The following is a 17,459-nucleotide window of genomic DNA, read 5'->3' as shown; positions in this document are numbered from 1 at the left end:
GGTCTGCCTTTCAGGCAACTAGCTTTGCTTCTTGACCCACCTGGAGGCCGTAGAACACCAGCCAAGAGGGCACTTGTAAAGTCCGTGGGCAAAAGGGCAGAGGCTTAAGCCCACCCCAGGGTCCATCTGTGCATGTAGCAGCGTGGAAGAACGCAGCAGATGAATAAATGGGTGCATTATGAGGGTGCTTTAGACGAGATCAAAAGAGCTAGACAGAGCCCTGTTGTGTTTCAACAAGGCATTCGGGATAGTTTGAGAGTGGCATGCTTTTCAAATACATGAGGGAGGAGTGATCTCTCTCACACACACACACACACACACGGTTAACGTAAGGCGAGGGAAAATGTCAACACTCTGAGGAACAGCATGTGAGCACTGAGGCTGAACGTGTCCACGTGAGGCGTGCACAGGACACTATTTACGACCAACATGACATTAAACCCGCTCTCAATCGATACAAATAAACGCTAAGCGATGCACGCTATTTATCAGAGCAAGCACTTCTGGCGACAACACACACATACACATACACGCAACTTCTAACCTCCAGTAACCTGGTCACACTCCATAGCTTTCCCAAAGTCAGCAAAGTCAGCCTCCTCTGCGTCAACGCTAGCTCGAGCCTAATGATTCACAGTGAAGGTAAAACAATGAAAAGTCTCGTCTGGCTCCTGATCGCCGGCACAGTTAAAGCACTTACTGTGCAGGTGCTCGGAAGCGTAGTAATACACGTCCTCGTAGCCCTCGTGATAATCCTCTTCGGGCCGGTACTTTTTCCCCTTGCGTCTCCGGGACCGGCGGATCTGCTTAACGAAGCCGAGGAAGCGATCCATGGTTGCGAAATCCGGATGCGGACGCTGTACTTTGGTTGCTGCAGCAGCAGCAGCGATGTTGCACGTGTGTATGTGCTTCACAAAGAGCTGAGGAGAGCTTCCCCCAGGGAGACGGAGAAAGAGGTAGGGAGCGGTGAAAGAAGGAGAAGAGGAGGGGGTAGCTTTTAGTCCTCCGGGACGGAGAAAGCCGGGTCAAATATCAGCTCCGGAGCACTTGTGAAGACCTGATCATCTCCTCCGAGAGGAAAGCAGCAGTGCAGCTCCGCTCTCAGCCCAGCCTTCAGTCGCCACTCTCAGCTGAACATGTGGGTGAGTGCCAAAGAGGCTGTGCGCATTGTGGAGAATATGGAAAGAGGGAGGGCGGGGTAAAAACACACACACACACACACACACACACACACACACACACACACACACACACACACAGACAGGCTTGCTCCTCACCCTTCTTCCTGTGAGAGAGGATCCTGAGACAAAGAGGTAAAGTTCAAAGGACCTGGCAAGACAGCGAGGAATCCCATGGTTGGGAGTGTTTACCGTTCCGGTGTCGGTATCCCAGCATCCCCTCCTCCACCTTCTGTTCATTCATTACCAAGAAGTGCTGGTAAGGTGTACGAGAGTGTGAGTGACACTGCATAAGCCTGCTGAAATTATTTCTAATAGGCATTCAAGCCTAGGAATGGGGGAAATCAACAGATTCTTGGACATGCTGCATTGATGCAGATCAGATTTCATGAAGACTTAAGCAGAAATTGATTTTTGTGGGAAAATATTAACAGCACGAAACATTTGAAATGAAAACTAAAACTTGCATTAAGCTTAGTGTTTTCATTGATCATGCTGGATTATAAAAAAAATCCAGTGTAATATCAGCAAGGCTAAGGAAATCAGAAAAATCGTTCCATAATTGAAAAAAATAAAAATAAATAAATAATCACACCACCCTGAATCAAAATCCAATGCAATCATAAGGTGCAGAGAAAATCCCACATCTATTCACAGCCACTGCCGTGTAACTGCAACTTAATTGAGAGGCATGATGGATAATGCAGACATGTCGGAGTGAGGGGATGAGGGAGGGCGTCTGATGTTTGTGCTTCCAAACAAACAAAAGGCTTTTTTGGAAGGATTGCTGCACCACCCACCAGCACGAACCCCAACCACATCTTCAGCCCTGGCCACAATACACCACAGGCTTAAGTGCTGACAGCTAACAGCGTTAGCCTGTGCAGCGAGTGCTAATTGGCCACAGATGGAAATCAGGCTCATTAACACCCTCTGTTCTGCCCCCTGATTGTGCCAGTCGGCTTGTGTCCCACGTGGCAACCCGGCACAGTGTCTCAGATTTCCATAAAGAGGTGGGATTTCGATTTTGACAGAACAAAGAGCAGAGGCATGCCGACACCCATACACACGCAGTCCGCGTTACGTTTTAGGAACTTGGCTTCCGCACCTTGACCTTGAAAACGGAAATGATAAGTCAAAAAACGATACATGCCTATTACTCGGAGCACTCACTCACTCGTGCCTGGAATGCTTCGCTCATCCGAACGGCTCATCCAGGCTGTGATTGTAACGTAGGACAGCCTTACTCAAAGACAGGATGTTCAGGGGTGTTAGGAAAGCACGCATTACAGGAAACAATGAAGCACTCACAACAAACCAAAGCAGCTCGTGCTAGGACATGCCACCGGCTTGTTTGAGAAAGCCTGCTCGAGTGCACTTTACGTTCTGAATTGCACGGACACACACATCCACGAGGGCCACACTTGCCTCTGTCAGGGGCAGCAGGGGGTCTGTTTTTGTCCCTTGATTTGATGCACATAATCCCACTGCACTGCAAATGTTCTGTGGAGAAATACATCTATTCAGAGATGTTTTTACAAGATACTGGCAAGTATACAGTAAGCAACAATACAAGAACACGACGCATCAGTAATATCATGCTGCAACACCTTATAATATAGCACAGAGCTGTTTGGTGGGAAGGTATTGATGAATTTTCTAAAACAGCAGCTCTGACAGCAGTGCTGGCTGGAAGGCAAAAATCACAGGATTATATTAAATCACATGTTGTAACGCATTATCGTTTCTTACACAGCGACTTGTATAGCAAACACTTCACACTACTTGATTTTAAAACTGTGTGTAATTGCTGAAGTTTTCTGCAAGGACACGTGTCCACAGTTAGTAACAGTCCGTTCCGTTACGTTCCTGATGTGGCAATGTCTTTAGATCGGAAGATTTTGTGGTTTCTCTGTGTTACTGAGCGCACCACACACACACACACACACACACACACACACACACACACCAGAACTGCTGTGAGGTAGACAAGAGACAGCACCACTGTTTAGTACAATGTTTTACTACATGTTTTTACTACATTTAGTACAGGGTGTCCCAGAAGTATCTCTACAAAGCGCACAAAAATCAAAGCGCGTGATAAACGGAGTTATTGACTCCCAAAAGAAGGAACCGATTCTGAACAGTTGAAACGAATCGTCAGTGATTCCAGACTCACTTCCTGTACTAACCGACGTAGGTTTGTAACAAAAAGCCCCGCCTCTGGTCTTCAATGACTGCTCGCTGACAGCAGTAAACCAATCACAACAGACTGGGACATCTGACCAATCAGAGCAGAGTATGCTCTCTGAAAGGAGGAGTTTAGAACGGATCATTGATCGAGTCGTTTGTGACACTGGGGGGAAAAAGGTAATGCTGCAGTTTAAATTATGGGCACATTAAAGTGTTTTTTGACCTTGGATGCATGTAAATCTAGTCTACAAACAAAACTAGGCACGTTTCAAAACCATAACAGGTGCGCTTTAAAGTCCATCGAACCTTGCGACAGCTTCCCGATCCAGCCACGAGAATGATTTCAGTACGTTCTTTTTTTGTCAAAGGCATTCTTAAACGCTATCTTAACATAATCTAAAGTAAGACATTTGACTAAAAAGTGTTAATCTCTTCTACGTACAGAGACCTTTCAGACACACTAATGTAGAAAATCCTGGAGACTGATTCTCAAAACAAACCTTTAGGTAGCTTTAGGTTTTTTTTAAATTTGAGCACTAACTTTAATAGGAAAACCGAGTGTTAATACCAACAAATAGTACACAAGCATGTGATTTCAGACATAGTCATAGTTAGTTTGTTTATTTAGTTAGGGACACAGTGTGACGTGGTGTTAATAACTATTAATGTCGGTATCGCACCACGCTGACATACTCGGTTGTGTTTAAGGAAATACTTTGCTGGGTCTGCAATTCATCAGCTGACGAGCCCTGCTACACAGTAGGTTCCTGACTGAAAGCAGTTACACAAACCGTCGTCTCAATCAGCTCCCTAGTTCAGCAGATCAGGACGCTGATCATGGAGTCGGCCATTTTAAGGGCTCAAAATCCTTCCGGTGCACTGGAACGTTCGCTTCCTAAAAAAATCCCACAATGCACCCATGCTCACTATGTTGCCTTACTGGAAATGATGTCATGTTTTCTAAAGCTTACCAGTTCTTAAAAAAAAAAAAAAAAAAAGGCAGACAAACACTCAGACAACTTTGTTTACAATTGACAAATGTAAGTAGCTTGTTATCGTTGTTGTAGCTCTCAAATGATTACTTCAGCATGTACTTAACTTTATTTGTTGTTTTATATACAGTTTGAGTCTAACGACTTTTAAGTGTTTAATTATTATAATTTTTTAGTGTCCGAGTTCCAGTGTCCGAACTCATGTACAGTACACGATATACTGATTCATGACCTAGGGAGCTAGGGGGATGACTGAGACGTACCGGAAGACAATCAGTGGGTATCGTTTGTAAAGAAGCAAAGGGATTCGAATACATTCATACTGCAAGGACAGAAAAGTTTCAACTCCTTAGATTTCTTTGTGATCTAAATATTCCCCCACGCATCGAGGCCTCATCTTTTCCTTTCTTCACCACCATCCCTTCAAGACTTTGAGTGATTAATATAAAGGAATAATATAAAAGATCGGTCCGAGCTCTGAAGCGCAACATCACCCCTGTGTTTTGGTGTGTGTGAGGACATAATGGTTCTGTGCTTGTGAATAGTAAAATCATGCCACTACTACTTTTTTTTATTATTATTTTTTTTTTTTATCAGATAAACAACTGAAGTAGGACAGGGATGAAAACCTTGAGCTTTCTCCAGGCTCATTTATTCACTCACTCTGAGAACGAACCCAAAATACCGCACTGCATCTTGTGTTCATGACTTGCAAAATGATATTTCCAGTTGCGCAGTAAAAGCTCAAGTCACAATGTGAGCCATTTAGAGTAGCACGGCAGAAAAGACAGGAGCGAGTACATGTAGAAAGAGCAATGCTATTTATTCACCTGCTATTTAGGCAGGGTAGGCTGTGATGCCCGTTTTGGTCTCAAAGCTACTTTGTTATACTCCGTTACCTCTACCGAAGAATAAAACTCGCACTTTTTCCTAAACTGCCAAGGGTAATTACAAAAGACCACAAACTTAAAACGAGATCCCGCATGAAGGAAAATGACATTCTATTAGAGTAGGTAATTTCCCATGATGGAATAAAATGTCATGCTATTAACCACAAATTCTGTTCAGCTGATAGAATTTGGAAAATACAGAAGAGTGCTGCGTGATGAATGAAAAATGAACGCATTTACATTCAGATTTTTTGGACGCTACTACCGCATTCTTCTCTTTCAAAAGAATTCACTACTCTCTCTATCTCGCTCGCCCTCTCTCTCTCCCTGTGTGTGCTCTTAGCAAAGCATTACAGCGTCTGTGTTTTCATTTTCAGCTCATACATTTAACTTTCCTTCTCCAATTGAACTGGTGGGCAGGGACTATACATTAGAAATGTTAAAATCAGATTACTGTACTGCAGTTACCTCCAGGAGCTCTCCCAACGTGCTGAATTATATAAACGCTGCATGCATATAGTTCAGACAGCCTAGTATAAAACGTTTGTAAATGCTGGAGTCATACTTAAACACGATTAAATAACACAGCCCTTATAAAGAGCTCAACCTGAATAAACTACTCTATTAAATAAGGTTAATCAGGTTTGTTACATGTGATTTTTTTTTTTGAGCTGTTTGGAAAACTTGCTCAGCAAGAATCTGAGATTAGTAATGCAACCATGTCATAATCCATTTCTGTATAAATGCACCAGGTTTCAAATCGCTCAAGCCAAGTTTAATAAGAAAGGAACGACATACAGTCAAAAAATGTTTTTTTCATTAATTAGAATGAGCTAAAGTAACATGATTTCTGAACATTATGTCACAACTTGTGTTCAATCATTGTTTTCAATCCACTGAATATATTTAAAACGGAAGTTTACTCCATTCATTTGTGTTAAAACTACATGAATCGTTTTTGTTGACATAATTAACTGGGAAGTGGATCTGTAGTTCCCAGCATGCTTTGCAAGGGACTGCATTAGGAGAGTAAATTTAGGGATTAAGTGTTGTGAGTTTTTCAGTAAAGGGAAAAATACATGTTATTGTTTAAAGCGCACCTGTTATGGTTCTGAAACGTGCCTAGTTTTGTTTTAAAGGTCTCGTACAATACATTTACATGCATTTTAATATGCTCATAATTTCAACTGCAGCATTACCTTTCCCCCCCCAAGTGTCACAAACGACTCTTTAAATGATCCGTTCTAAAGGATTCATTGTAAACTCCTCCTTTCAGAGAGCATACTCTGCTCTGATTGGTCAGGTGTCCCAGTCTGTTGTGACTGGTCTACAACTGTCAGAGTGTTTCACAAAAGAAACTCCCACTACTAGAACGAGTTTCAGCTCTGTCTGTCAAGGAGGAGCTGATGAAGAACAGAGGCAGGGATTGTGTCACAAACCTACCTAAGTTAGTACAGGAGGTAAAGTCTGGAATTACTCACGACTCGTTTCAGCTGTTCAGAATCGCTTCCTTCTTTTGGGAGCCAAAAATCTAATCGGTTTGTCACGTGCTTTGATTTTTGAAACTTTGCAGACGTTTTTACATTCACAAACAGCTCTATAAGGGTAATATTTGAAAAAGCGTAATAGGTGCACTTTAATGTTCAGTTATGTTGGACATTTGAAGGAGTTTCTGTAATGTTTTTGAATTTTGTGGTTACCATTGTGCTGACGAGTGGTGCTTGTGTTTGGGCTGTGGCCACTCCGTCATCTATACTAATTTCAGCACTGACGCCAGTCAGTTCTTATTTGTTCATTATATACATTGTGTAAATTAATGAATGATATTGCTTGTTTAAACATAAGAAAATGAATTAAACCTCAGTAAATGAATACAAAAAATTAAGTTTGACCAACATAAGAAAATTTAGTTTGACAAATATAATCAAGTTAATTAAACATACTAGAGTAAATGAATTTGACATAAACCAACTGAATAGTGCTGACCAAACTAAACTGATTTATTTGGAATGAACTAGATGAAATAGTGTGTAAAAGCTTTCTTCGATTAAATTAAGTAAGAGTAATGAATTAATTTTTTTGAGTGTGCCGCATGTTAGCACTCATGTAAGGGATAATCCACGGCTGGGTGTGCAGGAAACGATTTTAATACACGACATGGAGGCAAAGAATCTGTGGTTGCCTTCGCGGAGTGCATTAAAATCGTGTAATACACACCTAGCTGTGGATTATCCCGTTGCCAGCATTAACAAGTTAACGCTGTTAAGTTAAAGGATAAAAATAACAATTGTCTTATAGTTAATTTTCATTGGCTATTTTATATACAGGTCGTTAGATCTAGAATTCCACCTGTTCTAAATCATACACAGAGATGAAGAAGTGCGATGAGATTACATTTATTTTAATAAATTATAATATAGTTATTAGAGAGAGCGAGATTGTGTGTGAATTACCTGCACCTGTGCCACATCTCTACTAATAATGAAGCTGTGAGTTTAACTACTGTATGCAGCTATAAATATATATTACTACGGTTACAGATGTTTATAATTTAGAACAGTGATCAAACTGACTAGACCTACCTGTGCATTCAGCGGTTTGAACGTACACCTTCCAACCAAACGGAATCGAGTATTCAGACAGACCATGGTATAAACAAAAATAATACATGGTTATTCCATGGTGGTGTGATACGTTAGCACCATTACAGCATTTAATTTATTAATGAACAACATGTCAGACATTTTAAACGGTTTAAAAGTAGTTCTAGTTAATGTTGTGGACCATCCAAGAGACAAGTTGGTTCTTGTTACAGCTTATTTTATAGCAAATATAAAACAGCCATAACCTCCGCAGTTCTGAAGATTGGGAAACTTTCCAAAGCACCTGCTGACCAATCAGATTCAAGAATTCGGCCGCTCTGTGGTATAACATGAGCGTAGGAATTTTTTATGATGAATATCATTAATAATAAATGAAAATACATTCAACGGTGTGCATTACAATGGTTTAGTCATGAGTAAGGGCTTTTGACTCACACCACTGTAACACATGCCCACTTCACGGTGCCTCGTTGCTTTAATTAACCTTCAGGCTGGTGAGGGAACGACTGTTTGCAGCGGCTATAACTAGCTCCTTTCGTTAGATGTTCCACAACATTAAACGTACTTAGAAATGGAAAAAAATATACAAGTTGTGCAATCATTAAGAAAAAGAAAGAAAGAAAATGTAATCATAATCGCATTGCAGTGGTAGAAGAGGAATAAAACAAAACACTGAGGGGTGGTGTTATATAATCAACTTCAGGGTGGTAACAATAACATGGCATTGGGTTAGGGTTAGACCATCACATCACTAACTGCTGAGGTTTTCATTCCCAACTTGAACTTTCCTTCTCTGAGTGAACTCGCGAACAGGAACCCTGCGAACTGCTACAAACTGCCATGTGCTTTACATTTCCATTTGATGAGAAGTCTGTCAGTATGACTGAGGCTTGCAGGAGACAGGCCAGAGGGGGAGGGGTCTTTTGTGTTTTGTTTCTTTGCACATGAGTATTGAAGAGCTGATTTATTCCCACGTCTCTGGATTAGATCGTCCCCCCTGCAACGATGTGTTTACTCTCACAGATCACTGTTCCTTGAGAAGTCATGTGTCAGTCCTACCGAGGTGTGCATTCTTCTCAGTTTAGCTGTTATTATGACAGTCTTGTCACCTATTTATCATACAGAACAGCAGTCTATCATAATGCATGTCTGTCTGAAGTAGAATGCAAACAGAGGTAATAGAGGGGTTTGCAGCTCACAAAAAAAAGTTAAAAAAAAAAAAGTTCACAACATTCCAAGAGCTCTACGCTGATCCTGTCATCACGTCACTTAAAAAGGGAAAAGCTCTTAATCCCTAGTCAGATCCCTGGAAAAGCATCCTGTCATTCAGCAGAGTTAGAGACGAGTTAGGACGTCTCACGATGACTTTGCTGTGTGAAATCAGGAGAGGAAAGTCTCAAACACCAAGTAAGAGACAGAACCCTGTGGATGCTCGTGGACAGAGCAGGTCTAAATAAATCCAGTGAAGTGTCACAGTGCACAGGGGGATGGAAATGCACAGTAGGTGGAAGACATCTGAAGCCTTAAAAAAAGCACAGAGAGGCTCGATTAAAGATGTTACATTACATACGCTGTGTTAGACACTCAAAGGAACGGCCTCTGCTCTTATACACGTCCCTAAGTCTACAGCCATAGAAATGAAACCTTTCGGTGCAAGGCCGTAATGTGAGGTCAAAATATATCACATGATACAGCTCAAAACTCTCACCGTATCCATCACAGTACAATGTAATTAACAGTGACGCACCGAAAGGAAAAGTCTGGGCCAAAACCGAAAATTCTGGGTGCACTTGGCCAAAAATAAATTTTAAACCGCTTTTAAAATCTTTTTTTTTTTTTTGTATAATTGTATTAATATTAGACTTAAATTTTTTTTATTAATTAACACTTTTATTGACACCGAATCAAAAACAATATTTCATATATTACGGAATACGGTTGTAACTATATCCTTAGGACTGCAATCACCACATGCAGTTTTGCACTCAGGTCTCCTTTAGTGAACAGTGGACTAGTTCAACAAACAGACTTCTTATAAAAACCATAATGAACTTTCCTTTACTTTCACACTATCCGTTACCCAGATGAGGACGGGTTCCCTTCTGAGTCTGGTTCCTCTCAAGGATTCTTCCTCATATCATCTTAGGGAGTTTTTTCTCACCACCGTCGCCACTGGCTTGCTCAATAGGGATAAACACACATTTAAAATCTCTATCCTGTGTTTATATGTTTCTGTAAAGCTGCTTTGAGACAACGTCCATTGTGAAAAGCGCTATACAAATAAAATTGAATTGAATTATTCTTCATTCAGTTCTGTAACAAACAATTTTAACAGATTTTTTTTTTTTATCCAATCATCCAAATAATGTAAAGTTCTAGAAAACTATTATGATATGCAAAACAGCAGTCAGGCAATGAACTAGGCTTCTATTCTGTTTACGTAAACGTATTTCCACATTAATTAAAGATTATTGTGCAAAACCACAGCAATAGAACTAAAACCAACCTCAAACTGTAAACAGGCGAAGCCTCGAGTCAAGAACAAAGCTTTGCAGGGCTACACGAATTTGAATGTAATTGCTATACGCGACAGCAAATTGGACTGCTTTCTATTTAAGCAAAAGTGGAAGGCTTCTCTTCAAGAACAAAATAACTCCGCTTTCTGGCAGGAGAGCTGGTCGCTTGGGGCAGATAAACACCTGCGTGCAATCTGCGCAAGCAATGGAAAGCGTAGCTGCGCGTGTTGTGGCACTGCTGTGGATCGGGGCGCTTTCCTGAAGAATCTCGACAAACACGTCAGAAAGCGAGGGAGTTTTTGCACCTCGTCATTTGTACGCACGCGTTTCTCTGGCACACTCTGCTCTGTGCTGTACGTCGATCCTTCAGGAGATGCGTTCAGCCAGCTCTGCCTGTATTATTTCCCGTGCACGCTGCTTTTTTCTCCACGGCAAGGTAATGTTCTTTAAATCATTCATCTAGTGATGTTGCAATGCAACGATAAGCGCTGAGCACTGAGGGGCGGGGCGGCATTTATTTTCGGCCTTTTTTCTCTTTCGGCCAAAAAGCGAAAATGTTCGGCGGCCGAAATTTCGGTGCATCCTTAGAAACACGTCTTATTGTTTGTAACGTACAACAAATAGATAGACCTTTATTTTCCCCCATAGTTTTTTGTCTCAACAACAAAACCGCTAGCAAACCGCTCTGAAATTGAACGAACGTAGACTAGATCCAAAGTATTTAAGACCAAGGAAGATGTGTGCCTCACTATTGCTATTTGTGGGTCCGCAAGGTTCCGACTCGGCTTTCCTTCAAACAGTGAGATATATTAGGCTTCACATCCTTATTAGCTAGACGACAGATGTTATTTCTCTGGAAGTCCACCAAACTACCAACTACTTCACGATGGTTTGTTGATAATGTGTTGTTTCTGAAGCTGGAGTTGATAAGATGTTCTCAGAATGGCAGCTTTGGATATTTCTATGATAAATATAACCTACTTCAATCCCCTTCAAATTCTGCCCTCTGACTGATTCCCCGCCTCCCCCTTTAAAATAAATAAATAAATAAATAAATAAATACATCTGTACGCATAATTCTCAGCTGTACAAGCATTGTCATTATTATCATTATCCATGTGTATATGCATATATACAGGTGCAGATCAAAAAAATTGAATTTTGTGGAAAAGTTCATTTTTCCCGTAATTAAATTCAAAAAGTGGAACTTTCATACATTCTAGATTCATTACACACAAAGTGAAATATTTCAAGCCTTTTTCGTTTGGATCTTGATGATTACGGCTTACGGCTCACGGAAATCAAAACACCAGTATCTCATTATTAAGCATGAAATATCAACATATCGGACATGCCGAATGATGCGCACTACTGTCCTATTTCTGATGAAAATAAGCGGTTTCAAACTCTAAAGTGGTCCTGAATTATTTATTTTTTTATTGATTTATTTTGTAGGGTTTTTTTTTTTTTCGAGGGGGAAGGCGAAGGGTGTGTGAACGTGGAGTGCGGAATGTCAGGAGAATAATCATTATAAAAACTGTTTTAAAAGCACGGCCCTTTATTTATAAACGCGATTTGCCAATAATGCAATACCTTAAGTTGTGCTTATTTAATCAATTTTAGCCACATTTACGTTATGTTGTAGATTCACGAGACAAGTTAGCTCCCGTTCGAATTTATGTTAATGTGTTAGAAACAATCCCTGCTTCACCATTTTTTTCTCCTGAAGTTAATATGACCAAAAAAACTAAACAGAACAAGACAAAACAAAGGCTCGTCATGTTACTGAGAAACCGAAACTCCTCCTTCCTGAAGACTTTCCCATGCAGAAAAAACTTACTGACTGTTACAAAGTGCTGACACTGGAGACTCCTTCCATGAATGTTATCTCAAAGAAATGTTCACCATATAAACAACAAGTATAGGTTTTGTTGCTCGTGGACAGAGCAGGTCTAAATAAATCCCGTGAAGCGTCACAGTGCACAGGGGGATGGAAATGCACAGTAGGTGGAAGACATCTGAAGCCTTAAAAAAGCACAGAGAGGCTCGATTAAAGAGGTTACATTACATACGCTGTGTTAGACACTCAAAGGAACGGCCTCTGCTCTTATACACGTCCCTAAGTCTACAGCCATAGAAATGAAACCTTTCGGTTCAAGTTGACTCCGTGAACGCAGTCCATAAAAGGTGGGAATGGGAGGCTAAAAAACCTCAAACGTGTTTTTAAATCCTTTTATTATTAGACTTCTGTGAATGTGCCGTTACTATAGAAATAATGTATCGGAACTTGCGCATTAATATGAATTACAGACAGCGCCTCTGTCAGAGCTGCTGTTATACGACGTTAATAACCACTTTCTGACCAATCACATTTAAGATTTACACCAACACTGTGGTAGGAAATATACGACTCATTTTGTAAACCCTTCATGTAACATGGGTATATAAAAAAAGAAAGAATAATAATCAAAACATAAATGCTTCGTAAAGCGCTCGTGTACATAATGCGGTTGTCCGTGATACTGTATTAAAAATGTGAACTAAAGTAGAAATCGAGCTGTGAGAACGAGAAAGTGGAGCGGTAGTGCTGGACAGAGTCTTGTCTAATCTTGTCGGTCAACCAGAGGCACAGGCGCATCAGCAGTCATGCACACAGCCTCGCAGGGATGGAGAAACGCTCCAGGGCAAAATTTAGCAGAGGACTCTTTCTTAGCAGAAAGAGCAGCACTCACCGGGTGAGCTTCCTTTCAAACAGGCCATGAACCTAACACGTGTCTGACTGGTTCACATCCTTCCACGCAAAAATCCACCACAAAACTGCCAGATCACACTTATCATCTAAATTGATTCTACATGGTTTAAGTCTTCATTGACTTGAGTTGTGTGAGCGTTCCTAGTGAGTAAAAAAAAAACAACAACAACAACAAAAAACAAGCTTGCAGAATTGAATAAGAAATGAATAGTCAAGGTGCAGATGGGACGTGGGAATGAAACATAAGGGGAGGTGGGAAGTGACAGATTGGTCAAATCACATTCAGCTCAGGGCATAAATTAGCTGGAATTGGAAATGAGGATGGCATGAAGAAACAGTCTTCTTGAATTCTGAGCCTGGGGTAGCGCTTCGCCACAGCAGCACGCTTAGAGAATCATTAGGAGAAGAGAACTCTCTCTGATTTACTGGTATTAGAGTCATTTTCTATGACAGTTTTCTGACAGAGTCACGCTCACATGAAATGTGTATTTGCGAGAACCGCAGGTAGAAAATAGGTACCCGCTAAAAAAAAACATTAAAATAGCGAAAGAAATTTCTGTGGAAAACAACTCAGCTGGTGCTCATGGCAGCTCTGATGCATTAAAGTGACAGGCACAGCAAATCAGAAACACCCCTGCCAAACACCAGCTTTTCATCAACATGTATATATTTTTTTTTTTTTAAAAAGAAAAAAAAGAAAAGAAAGAAAGAAAGAAAGAAAACACACACAGACAAAAGTACCTTAAGGCCATATTGGATATGACAAAAATATCTTACCGTGATACTTCTATGACACACGTCATGCATCACATCATGTATATAGTAGTGTTAAGCAAAACTGCATGATGATACTTTTATGTAATATCTACAAAAATAAATGATTTAACACTGAAATAAGATGAGGAAAACAATTAAAGGTTCAAGAGAAATAATAAAAAAAAATGTTTAATAAATTTTTAAAAACCCAATGTTTTAAAAGGATACCCATATCAGAAAAGTGCACTGTGACATCACAATATACAGACTGCACTGCTAATTAAACACCAGTCACTCTGCAGTGATTTCTATTCCTATTATGTCATTTTTCTTTTTACTGCAATATATAAAAAAAAGAGCTGCAGCAACTTAGTTATCAGACATATTGATGATCACTAGAAAAATTTGCTCGCTTTCTTTTAGATTTATTTATATTATATTTTCTATAGAAGGTCAATACGAGCACAAAATGGTGGAAGGGGGAAGGGGAAAAAAAGAGAATGCATTCAGTCTCATATAACATATCATACAGTGCATCCGGAAAGTATTCGCAGCGCTTCACTTTTTCCACATTTTGTTATGTTACAGCCTTACTCCAATATGGATTCAATTCATTATTTTCCTCAAAGTTCTACAAACAATACCCCATAATGACAACTTTATTAAAAATAAAAAACAAAAAAGCACATGTACATAAGTATTCACAGCCTTTGCCATGACACATCCTGTTTCCACTGATCATCCTTGAGATGTTTCTACAACTCCACTGGAGTCCATCTGTGGTAAATTCAGTTGATTGGACATGATTTGGAAAGGCACACACCTGTCTATATAAGGTCCCACAGTTAACAATGCATGTCAGATCACAGACCAAGCCATGAAGTCCAAGGAACTGTCTGTAGACCTCCGAGACGGGATTGTATGTCCTGTCTGTCTGGCACAGATCTGGGGAAGGGTACAGATACATTTCTGCAGCATTGAAGGTCCCAGTGAGCACAGTGGCCTCAATCATCCCTAAATGGAAGAAGTCTGGAACCACCAGGACTCTTCCGACCGGCCAAACTGAGCGACTGGGAGAGAAGGGCCTTAGTCAATGAGGTGACCAAAAACCCAATGGTCACCCTGACAGAGCTCCAGCGTGTCTCTGTGGAGAGAGGAGAAACTTCCATGAGAACAACCGTCTCTGCAGCACTCCATCGATCAGGCCTGTACGGTTGAGTGGCCAGAAAGAAGCCACTCCTCAGTAAAAGGCACATGACAGCCCGCCTGGAGTTTGCTGAAAGGCACCTGAAGGACTCTCAGACCATGAGAAATAAAGATTGAACTCTTTGGTCTGAATGCAAGCTTCATGTCTGGAGGAAACCAGGCACCATTCATCACTTGGCCAATACCATCCCTACAATGAAGCATGGTAGCGGCAGCATCATGCTGTAGGGATGTTTTTCAGCGTCAGGAACTGGGAGACTAATCAGGATCGAGGGAAAGATAAATGCAGCAATGTACAGAGACATCCTTGATGAAAACCTGCTCCAGAGCGCTCTGAACCTCAGACTGGGGTGAAGCTTCATCTTCCAACAGGACAATGACCCTAAGCACACAGTCAAGATAACAAAGGAGTGGCTACAGGACAACTCTGTGAATGTCCTTGAGTGGCCCAGCCAGAGCCCAGACTTGAACCCGATTGAACATCTCTGGAGAGATCTGAAAATGGCTGTGCACCGACGCTCCCCATCCAACCTGATGGAGCTTGAGAGGTCCTGCAAAGAAGAATGGAGAAACTGCCCAAAAACAGGTGTGCCAAGCTTGTAGCATCGTACTCAAAAAGACTTGAGGCTGTAATTGGTGTCAAAGCTGCTTCAACAAAGTATTGAGCAAAGGCTGTGAATACTTATGTACATGTGCTTTTTTGTTTTTTAATTTTAATAAATTTGCAAAGATTTCAAACAAACTTTTTCCATGTTGTCACTATGGGGTATTGTTAGTAGAATTTTGAGGAAAATAATTAATTTAATCCATTTTGGAATAAGGCTGTAACATAACAAAAAGTGGAAAAAGTGAAGCGCTGTGAATACTTTCCGGATGCACTGTATATAACAAATAAAAACAAATGTATTTTTTGTTAGGATTTTGCTAGGATTTTATTCATATGTATACTTTATACTATACATTCGCTATTTAAGTGAAAACATTTAACCGATTTTTAAAACATGGGTCATGTGCTGCATCCCAATTCGCCTACTCAAAAATAAAGTGATATCTTTCATTTTCATGTGATAATTTATAGCCTTCTTCTTCTTTTAAACTTGTATTTGACAAACATTTAATGATGTTTATGGTGTTAATGGTGTTTATATGCAGTCTTCGCAGGCTCACTGCCCATCTTGAGAGAGAGAACAATTTTCAAGTGTAGGCAACTTGAGTTCTTCTATTTTACTCTATTCTATTGCATTCTGTGTTAATATCTAAACACACAATCGTGCAATCAAATGGTTTGTCTCAATCAGTTTGGTGATTACGTAAACATTCTAAGAGAGGTATTTACGTCATAATATCACCTCCAATATAACTGACTTTGAGAGAGTTCAAATAAAGAATATATTAATAAAATAAAGAATTTACCAGTTTCAGTTCACAAACATGGTCGTGAGCTGTAGTATTGTTTAACACAGATTTCCCCTTGATGTTGGAAAGAAAAAAAAACAAACAAACCCATAAAACTCTGGAGGGAAAAACGGTTTGTGTTAACTGAAACAAAAAGAAATTCATTTAAAATTCTAAATAAGCTTTCAGTTTTCTCATCTTAAATCCAAAATAAGTGAGAGGCTTACTTTTTGTCACTCTCTTTACTTTTTAACAAAACAGACTGGGAATAGAGAGAAAGTCAAACAGCATAAAACAAGCTTAAATAGGAAAGACTTAGAAGACTAAAGTCATATGTCTATCATATTACTGTACATAAGCGAAGTCGTGGTACAACCAGAAAATGTTCGATTGGATTCAATTTGATTTTACTCTTGATAAATATCTAGGACAATGAGCACCACAGGTACAGCGCGACAAATGGCAAAATCATGACAGGAATTTGAGACAGCTGAAGTGACACAAATCTGATGTTCTGTTTTAATGTGGCACAGATTTCTGTTTAGAACTAATGTGGGCTTTTTATAATCAGGCAGAGCCATTTCCATGTGTAGTCCAAGATCAGAACCGTATCTGATACTTGGCCATGTGACCTGAACGAGAACTCGGAGTAAAATTCATGTGGTTTTCTTCCTGCGTGGCAAGACGGCAACAGCAGTGACTATATTCAGTGGAAGGATGATGAAACTGGTGATTTACTTGATATCTGAGGATTCGATTTCACACACCCGTCAAGGACAGGGGCGTCCGATCTTATCCGGAAAGGGCGGGTGTGGGTGCAGGTTTTCATTCCAACCAAGCAGGAGCCACACCTGATTCCACCTGTTTAATCAGTTGATCTTGGCTTTTAATAGACTCAGGTGTGGCTTCTGCTTGGTTGAAATGAAACCTGCATCCACACCGGCCCTTGCCAGATAAGATTGCCCACCCCTGGTCTAG

General features: G+C 40.4%; 1 protein-coding gene across 5 annotated transcripts in view; it reads right to left on the bottom strand.

Moving 5' to 3' along the window:
* The window catches only part of grip1 (glutamate receptor interacting protein 1), a 303,900-nt gene that overhangs the window by 168,955 nt on the left and 117,486 nt on the right, over positions 1-17,459 (bottom strand). For 2 of the 5 annotated variants that reach the window (XM_047162283.2, XM_017494580.3), the window contains exon 1: positions 701-1,170. The exons of 1 other annotated variant lie outside the window; for it this stretch is intronic. In XM_047162283.2, coding sequence (XP_047018239.1) covers positions 701-833 — 133 coding nt within the window. In that variant the 5' untranslated portion in view covers positions 834-1,170. Of the gene's footprint in view, positions 1-700; positions 1,173-17,459 lie in introns of those variants that run through there. 2 more of the 5 variants (XM_053688170.1, XM_053688171.1) reach the window with 2 other exon arrangements.

This window comes from Ictalurus punctatus, chromosome 19, assembly GCF_001660625.3.
Source record: "Ictalurus punctatus breed USDA103 chromosome 19, Coco_2.0, whole genome shotgun sequence".
Lineage (NCBI taxonomy): Eukaryota > Metazoa > Chordata > Actinopteri > Siluriformes > Ictaluridae > Ictalurus > Ictalurus punctatus.
This window is presented reverse-complemented; position numbering and strand designations above follow the sequence as displayed.